Source organism: Channa argus, chromosome 3 (genome assembly GCF_033026475.1).
Source record: "Channa argus isolate prfri chromosome 3, Channa argus male v1.0, whole genome shotgun sequence".
Classification (NCBI taxonomy): domain Eukaryota; kingdom Metazoa; phylum Chordata; class Actinopteri; order Anabantiformes; family Channidae; genus Channa; species Channa argus.
Window position 1 is genome coordinate 11,019,098 of NC_090199.1, and position 9,413 is coordinate 11,028,510.

The 9,413-nt window shown below is 40.3% G+C and overlaps 1 protein-coding gene across 3 annotated transcripts in view; it reads right to left on the minus strand.

Moving 5' to 3' along the window:
* The window catches only part of hhip (hedgehog interacting protein), a 32,620-nt gene extending 23,580 nt beyond the window's left edge, over positions 1 to 9,040 (minus strand). Inside the window, exons 1-2 of one of the 3 annotated variants that reach the window (XM_067498327.1) lie at positions 8,179 to 9,040; positions 3,980 to 4,172 (exon numbers count right to left, since the gene is read on the minus strand). In XM_067498327.1, coding sequence (XP_067354428.1) covers positions 3,980 to 4,172; positions 8,179 to 8,463 — 478 coding nt within the window. In that variant the 5' untranslated portion in view covers positions 8,464 to 9,040. Of the gene's footprint in view, positions 1 to 3,979; positions 4,173 to 7,555; positions 7,689 to 7,975; positions 8,126 to 8,178 lie in introns of those variants that run through there. The other 2 variants (XM_067498329.1, XM_067498328.1) reach the window with 2 other exon arrangements.
* Positions 9,041 to 9,413: the final 373 nt, after the last annotated feature.

The window sequence follows — 9,413 nt, forward strand, 5'->3', positions numbered from 1 at the left end:
GTGCATGACGAGGCCTGACCTGGACTTTAACGTGTTCTGTTTGGCATGAAAACTATATTAGCTGGCTCATGGTTGACATGAAACTTGGCTTGGTGTTTAGTTCATGATAAGGATGATATATCCAGAAAATAGATAATATAATGATAATATAAGCTCCACAGGCAGTATAACATTATTCTGAAAGACTTTAGATACAGAGCAAAAATATGTCTCCCTAGCAGTTTACATACTGTAAATTTAATTTAATTTACTCTAAGTACATTTTTGTATATACATTTTTACAAAAAATCTTATTTTAGAATGTCTGTTTCTTGCTGTGGAGAGGTGATGTTCCTCCTGTGATTCCTCCAGACTCACTGAACAAACCTGGAAGCAGTGCAGAGATAATTTACTACGAAAAGAGAGAGCGTCCTCCTTCTAACAGATCAGACAATTATTTCTACTTAATTAAATGTTTTGGGGTATTCTTAAGCTGGGCAGAGCACACCAAAGTGTAGTAGAGCACAGCAGAGCAGGAAGTTGGAGCACTGTGCAGAGCAGAGTGAATGGATTTTGAGTGGCATGCTAGCACCAACTTTGCATTTAATATTGTAGCTTTAACTGTATATTATGAAGAGAAAATAACTTTTGGCATTGTCGTAGTCATTTTCAGCTAGTCTTGTTTCACTTATATTATTGAGGCATGCATTCAAGTGAAACTCAAACAAATATTTACTCAAATAATTAAAGAGTGAGAAACTTTAGAGACAAATTTTGTCTTCATATTTTGTCATAAATTAGATTCTCACTCTTCACAGACTGTGTCATAGGTTTTTTTTGTTGTCTTACAAGATCACACGGAAGTGAAAAGTTCACTTCAGTGTAGTTAGGTGGGTGGTTTGTTTTTTCTTTTTTTTTTTGCAGAACTGCAAAACCGAAACACTTGTTCTATCCTTCAGGTCTAACTGTTTTGTATTACTGAGGAACACATGGACACAGCATGTAAAATTAAATAATCAACTTGTTAATATGGCATGTAATTCAGATAAACAAAAATATCTTCCGTGTGAGTGTTACTCTTTGCAAGCACTGGCAAGCAAAGACATGATGCTCCCAAATGCCGTCAAACTGCATTCTACTAATTTAACATACAAAATCAACGTAAATTGCAACAACATCATTCCTTTTTCCTCCTTTGACCTGTTGGTTTACCTAAAATGTTCCAGTGCCAGAAAAAAGTGGTCTGCATAAACAAAGCAATCACACACAGCTACACCTCTATTCACTGCAGTCACAACAGTATTCACGGCAAAAAGCAAAGTGTGCAGTGGGTCTCAGAGGCCCTCTGCGACCTAAAAACAATCTTTGCAGTATTGTTTCCTTTAGTCAATCCCTCAGAGGACAGAGGAGAGCAAACCAGTGATAAAAACACAAACAGGAGTCTCCCTGTCCCTCCTTTTCATCTCCCTCCCTTGCCACACACCGACCACAAGGGTTGACCGCACCAAGTACTGGAGGTGATAGGATATCCCCTCAAACATCTAAACACAACATGAAGATCAAACACACATATAAACACACACACAGCTCTTGCTATACCACCCACTCACTTGCTTCTGCAGTTATCTTAACCATGCTGGTTGGGGATCTCGGGTGCAGGGTGGGAGGATGAGTGAAGAGGGGAGGAAGATATAGGAGAAGAGGAGTGCAGAGAAGGTGGAAGGCCTCTCAGCAGACCTGAGCGTTAAGGCAGTAAATGTCTTTATGGAGAAATAGGCGATTACTACCCAGCCTAATCAGGAGCCAGTAGGAAGTTTCATGGGAGGAGGACGACAGTTATGGATGCTTTAAAGGCTTCTGTTTCATTTTAAAACCTTTGCCAGTGATTTTTGTAAATTTTAATGGGTTGTCATCTTGTGAGTTCATAATCCAGATTCATAATTGAAAAAATAAAATAAAATATTGTATATATGTTTACTAAATATTTTTAAATGTATACAAAATGTAAACTGAAATATTATTAAAAATCAATCTTACTAAAGTTGGGTGTATTTAATGTTAAAGTTCATTTTTAGGTATTGCAGATCCATATACTTCAAGAAAAAAAAAACAATATAGTACTGAAAGAATGCAAACGAAAGAAGACAAGAGAAAATGAGAGGAGACTGGAGACTGGAGAACTGGAGAGAAAGAGAGTGAGTAAGAGAGAGACAGAACTCTGTCCATATTCCCGGCTCCCCAGAGCTAAAGTTATACTTCCATCTGGTTATCTTCCAAGGCAACCTGGGTGGCCCACCCAAAGTACTTGACATCTTGATGCACTTCAGCAGTTTTACATACACACAACCTTTGTAGAAAAATAAATGTGTCATTCGTCACCACATATGCTGATCTGTGGAGGGCTGAGGGGGTGGGGGTGGGGGGCAGTGGGGAGGGGGGGATTCTTTTCTGGATTCCTCTCTTGAGCTTTTTTGGTTTGACTCTCTAAGCCCATATGTCTCTCAGCTTATGAGAAAGTAATGTAACTCCAGACAAGCTCAAGTGTTGACCATGATATGCCAGCAGGCCATTAGATGCAAACAAGGATGGACCCCAGGTGGAATGTATGCGTTTGATATTTTACTTAAGTTGCAGTATGTCATGTAGCAGGGTTGCATACAAATACGTTTATAAAATTTCTCTGTTTGCAAATCTCAGCAGATATAATCAGTTTGTGGAGACAGAGATTGGAAGAAGACTTGGCTGCAGGAGAAAAGACAGTCATAAAGTGTTTGATCATGTTTGGTATGCACTTTGGAGGCACAGGTACTTGTGATCTTGCATCGCTTCAAAGAAAACTCTCTTGATCATTAAATGATTTGAGACAGAGAAGGCTTCCTGTCATTTAATAGTAACACATTAACAAGGAAAACTGTAGCATCAATGGGTTTTTTCCCCCTTTTATAGTACAGAGACAACTGGTGCCAGCGAAGTAACATTTCATCTGTGTTTAGATTCATGTGAATGCTACTCAAATGAAAAAATAATAACAGCAGAGCATGAAAGAAAGGTTTTTAAGTGACAGTTTATGTCTGAGCAAGGCAGTGCCGGGCAGTCATGTCTAGACCACAGCTAGGGTGCTTATGCATCCCGAATACAGAATCAACCCCAGGAGTTGAGTCTGGTGAGCTGTATCCAAGAACAGGTCATAAAAGAGTTCATTCTGCTCCAGTCAAGTTTTCTGGTACATTGGTCAGGCCAGGCCTGCTTTTGTTGGTGCATATAAGAAATTTGTTTTCACGCCCACCTTTGCAAATAATAATATTTTCCATTCACATATCAGGAAATGTCTCAAATCTGTGTATTGTTACAACACTCAAGGTCTTCAAAAAGGTCACATTTTTGCAAATTTATGCTGCTTAAAATAAACTTGCCTGATCCAAACAAACTTAACACAGACAAGAGAACAAAACTTTCTGCACCTGGCGCCATAAACACAGCTTGACTCAATATTGCATCACAAAAAGTACAAATATCACTCTACTATTTTTGCTAGGCGAAATGTACTCCATCAGCCTTCAATCTAATCAGCAGACTGGTGTCCATATAGGCAGTGTGAGAAGAGTAATTTTACTGATGCATTAAAGTGCTACAGTAAAGCCATGAGGCAGGCAGCAAGCTAGCAAAAAGAGTGAGACAAGCTAAGCAACAAATGGAGGTGAGGTCAGATGAGGTAAGAACAGGATAAATAAATATTCACAGACCAGACTACTGACGCACCACTTCTTGCATAAGTCCAAAAATCTGCCAGTTCTGCATGTTCAGGCTTAGTCTTAATGAGAAATGAGGCCTGACGAGAATTTTAATTTATCACAATTACAAGTATCAGTTTCATTTCAAGTGTGTGAGAGTAAACTGAGCATCCACCTTCACTTCCTCTAACCATGTGTATATGTTTGGTTGCATATCACCAGGTAACACAGGGGCTGTCACATTCATGGTCATTATTATGTGTAATTACCTGGTATGTGCCCCCTGCAGGTGTAGTAGAACTCACGGCAGAAGTCCTGGCAGAGCCGCGGCAGATCTGGCTCCCTGTGTGGCATCTTATCCATGTCCAAGGAGTGGAACAACACCTGGGCATTGGGGGAGCAGTGAGCACACTTGATCTCCTCAAGGAGACGTCCACATTCAGTGTTGTTGGTGGAGAAAATCTGGAGACCACACACAACAATGACCAATGCCTGATTAAACTGGTAGGTTGTTAACTTTTACCTTTTACTTCACATTGCACAGACAACGTGTAGTTTATTATTAACTTGGTATATTAACATTATAAATCTTAACCTCTGAAGTAGAGAAACTCTAGATCGTATAACATACCCTATTTTCCAATCTTTATTATTGTAAATTCCTTACAGATAAAGACACTGTTGTCAGGTTTTAAGTTCTATAATAAATGAACTGCAGTGAATCAGAGTTACCCAATAAAGTTAAATATTAGTTGCTAAACATTTTTACATTGTTGTTTTAAAATTAGATGTGTACGCATCAGCCCGAATAGTCTGTATGATTAATGGTTTCTAATTAAAGGTTAGAATAGACAGTAAAAAAAAACAACAGAGATGCTTGTCTCATTTAACAGACGTAGTACAGAAGTGTACAGAAGTGTACTGTAAGTCTAGTAAAATGGCACAAAGCAAAACCACTTAGTGCCCAATATTTTACTTCACATGCTTGATTGTATGTTAAAAAATGGAAGCACGTAGTTTGTTTAAACACAACATTAGTTACAGAAAAAGTTTGTTTAGTAATTGGTAAATGGTCTGCACTTATAAAGCATTTTTCCACCTGTTTGGTATCCAAAGCGTTTTACACTGATTATCATTCACAAGGACACTTCAACATGGAAGGAGCTGGGGATGGAACCAACAACCCTGGGGTTGGTGGACAACTGCCTTACCTTGGGCGGCTGTAGCTCAATTGGTAAGGCAGACGTCCATGAACCACAGGGTAAGTGGTTCGATCCTCAGTCCCAGCTACGTGTCAAAGTGTCCTTGGGCAAGACATTGAACCACAAGTTGCGGACCTTGAGCCACAGCCATTGATATGTGTGTGACTGGGAATCAACATTATACATTGCTTTGGAAAATAGCACTTATAAATAAGTGCATCATACCATTTACCTCCTGAGCCACAGTCACCCCCTAATTGTCAGCATTGTGTCAAACTGTTTGTTCTCATTGAAACTTTTTTTTTTTATCTGTAGATTGTTTAATGAGGAGGGAAAAAGTTACTTGCACAGTGTGAAAGTCTGCATCATCTCTACCACAATCTGCTTGAACACACCACCATTCCATTCACACAGCAAAGACACTTCAAAATTTGTAATGTGGTATCACATTTACAGTATATAACATATATAGTATATGCTATGTTATGCTATACCCTATGATACTAATTTGTTAAACATTGAAGTTAGAACACCCTCTGTGTTTGAAGAAATAAACAAAGAAATCTTATCATCATTCACTGCCTACTTACCCAAGTTCACAAACAGTCAAATTACAATTTCTATGTCTGACAGATCTTGGGGCATGAAATAAATGTAGCCAATAAGAGCCTCAAATCCTGACTTGAGGTCATTACACAAAAGTATACAATAAGTTAATCCAAAAGAAATTAGCAGGATTATGTACATAACAAATTAGCTGTTATAAAACACAACATAATCTGTTTTAGGTCAAGAGCTGTGCTGTTTGGGCAGCCATGCAGGAAGGCAGACTGGTAGTGCTTTTCTCTGTGTGAGGTCCATGTGTAAACACCAATTTAGAGATAGACAGGCACATCATTCCCACTCTGGTATCAACAAATTATCAGTCTGTCGAAGTCAATTACACCAACGGACCCAAGGCCAACATATGGACCCCTTACACTGTGTTCTGACAGAACAAACTGCAACTAAGGAAAAGTTTTTGTGTTTACAAGTTGGTAAAAACAGGTGGCAGAACCTCTAGCAAAACCTAAGGGTTTATCTGAAAAACAAACTAAAGGTTTACACAGTAAATCTCTCATCGCAAAAGGCAATTGAAGAGTGACAACTCATTTTATTTGATCAGAGTTTCTATACTGTCTAAACACCTACCTAAATCTCATTTTGTTACACTTTATCCAACTGTTATCCTGACATCCTTGAAAAGGGAGCTCCAGGCTGGCTATGACCCTGTATGTGGGATGTTTCATTGCCTTCTACACTCATGCCATGTAGTGTTGTGGGCATGCCTGCCCTCCTGTTCTAAATTACCCATTGATTCTGTGTGCCATGGGCTGGCACAAGGTCCCGGGAGAGTAGCATTTGTGTGCTCTCAGCCATGCCCTGTGTCCATATGTTGCTGGGATGGGCTCCAATGTTGCCATCATCCAAACCAGAAACAAGTGAACCTTTGTTTGTTGTCTTTTGCTGAATCTCAGTCAATATGTTCCTCAAAAGCTGGAAGAAAATTGCAATGAAGCTCAGCAGTTGCACTTTTTCTGAGGACACACTGAAGAAAGTCAAGAAATTAGCCATAATCAGAAACATGGAGCTATAATGGATTAACTTTATCGCTGGCTATATCAGAACTGAGTGTTACGTTTTCTAAACAAAGCTGCCGTTGACAGCTTCACGTGAGAGAACAGCTGTTAGGGGGTTAAATCCCTCACAATTGACAGAATAAACATAATGTACAAAGCAACACTTGCTAAATGCAAGAAATCTGTGGTGCTCTGCAAACCTTTATGGTCAGAGAGAATGAGAGAGGGAGGGAGAAGGCATGGATGTAGGCCACACTAAGCTTTAACAAAACACTTGTCCTCAGGGAATAGGTGTAAGTTGGTTGGCAGGGGGACATAGTAAAGGACACACACCCTCTCAAAGGCATTAACGTTAACACTTGGACAGGGTTGATGACTGGGGGAGAGTGATGTTCTCCAGCTTCTCCCATTAGCGAAACCAACAAACACAATGGTGTTGTTGTTATTCTTTTGCCATAACCAGAAAGGGCTCCGTGTGTGGGCAGTGTAGTGGGGAGGAGGAGAAGTCGAGTTCGTCCTATTCAGTTTCCCCCCTCTTATTTGCATGACTTGAGCACATTAAATGATGCAATATGGCTTTTTGTCGCAACACAAAGTGAGATACCACCCAGCCACTGAATGATTCGAAGAGTGGTTTACATGAGAATGGCCCGCTGACGATCCAGCGGAATCCGCTACAAGTTTGGCGCATACAGTCGCATTTCCTGGCTTGCCCTACGGAAACTCCGAGTTTAAATCCTCGGAGACATTTTAACACTTATTTTATCACGTCGGTTGATACAATAACAGTCATTAGGTAAATGCGAGTGCCCGGTGCATCTAGTGAAAGTTTTCCGTCAATGCGTCATACGGACAAATTCCTTTACGTTAATTTCCGAAGAAAACACTGACGACGAATGCTGTTGGAGAGACGGCGAGGAAACTGACTGACATCAGCCCCCAGCTGTGGTGGAAAAACAAATAAATAAATAAAGACAGAAAAATATAAAAACATCTACGGTTGATTAAAAAACCATGGTCCTACCTTTTCGGTAGTTTTGTTAGCTCACTGCGCATTTCTCCCGACACTTGTAGCTGACTGTAGCGAGAAGTATCATTAACGTAAATCGTCGAGTGATTACCATGGCAACGCTCAAGCGCATTAGTCAAACTGAATTAGAGATTCACCCAATAATAACACGAACATTCAACATAGAAACTTGGAAATTAACTTAATTTTGAAGCTGGGAACCAAACAAAAAATAGTGATATTAACATAATAATAATGTTTATGTATTTGTAGTCTTGTATAATAAAGGATTGCAGGCTAACAACGATTAATCAACAGAACAGATAAAAGCACAAACGGAGCTTAAATGCAAAGTTTGGGTAATAATTAATAATAAAAATACACACGCACGCACAAACTCACGCACAAACACACAGAACCGTGAATTGCACCTACCGCAGATCTCACAATTTCCCCGTAGGACTGTTAAAACTTTCAGTGGGACAATCAGAGGCAGCATAGCCCAGAGCAATTTCCTCCAACGAATTCAGATGTCGGCACAAATGACAATACAGTGGCTGTAAATGCATCACCTGAGGCGTTTCAGTTGTAAATTCCCAGTCCCTTAAATGCAACGCTGTGGATAAACATTAACCTACCCTGGCATCCCTGCGGTGCAGGATCTGATAGGCGGCTCTCTTGGTGGGACAGCAGGACACACGGGGATACAACCTGTGGCAAATGTCTCCGCTGCTGCTGCTGCTGCTGCTGCTGCCGTCAAGCAACACTTTTCGCTCCCTTTTCTTCAGCCGCTTGGGCAAGCTTCCGTCGTAACATCGTCTCCTCCTGGGGCTTATTTCTCCCCTCTCGCCGAATTTTGCGTCTCCACATTCCCACACGTTGACCGCGATGGCCAGGACGAGAACAAATTGCAAATGCTTCATAGTTTAAAAAATCATAGAATAAAATATAAAAAGAAGTGGGGGCAAAACCAGAAAACACAAGAAATGACTCCCCTAGAAAGAAAAAAACTGGGGCTAACCTGAAATACAATATATATATATATATATATATATATATATGTGTGTGTGTGTTTTTTTATTCGGCCTGTATTAAAAGCCAATTACTAAAAGAAAATAACAATGCTGTGACAAGTGTTTGTCAGAGCAGGTGTCCTAAATTTCATTCACTGCCTCAAAGAAAGGTCTTTTAAAATAAATTATTGTTGCTTCTGTTTTTACAGTATAACTCAGAAATAAAAAAAAATAGCACAGCAATAACACAATTTATCCTGTTGAACAAAAAAGTCAAAACACCGTGAACTGCAAAAGAGCTGTAACGTTCCCTTCAAATGTAATTCCTTTTGAGCACAGCACGGCGGTTTGTGCATGTACGGGGTCCAAAAACATATAAGAAAATAAAAGTTGTCTTTCACTAAAGTCCTCAGACCGCTCACATGTTTTCCCGTGCTCTTTCCTCCTTCTTTTTAACCAGCGCGCGAGAAGAGGAGCGAGCACGGCGACGTCCTCCTCCTTTCGCGGGGGCGCGCATGTCGCCACAGTGGCGTCTATGTCGAGGTAAGCAGTCACCTGGCAGAGGAGGAGGACGGAGAGTAGAAGGGGTGGAAGACTCGCTGCCGTGCTCGATCGAGCGAAAAAGCGCAGAACATGAGTGCCACTCTCATCGTGGCGAAAGTATCTCCAGGATTATGTATTATGTAAACAAAATATTGCGAGTTATTTTCACTGGTCATCAGAAAGTAAAGTCCTGTCAACCGGTCGTTTTTTCCACAGCGTTGCCCTCACAGAAAGTGCAGTTGACAAACCTCAACTTCCAGAGTAGCCTGTTTACTTTCATCATTTTCTCTGACCAGTGTAATATTATTTAATAGACA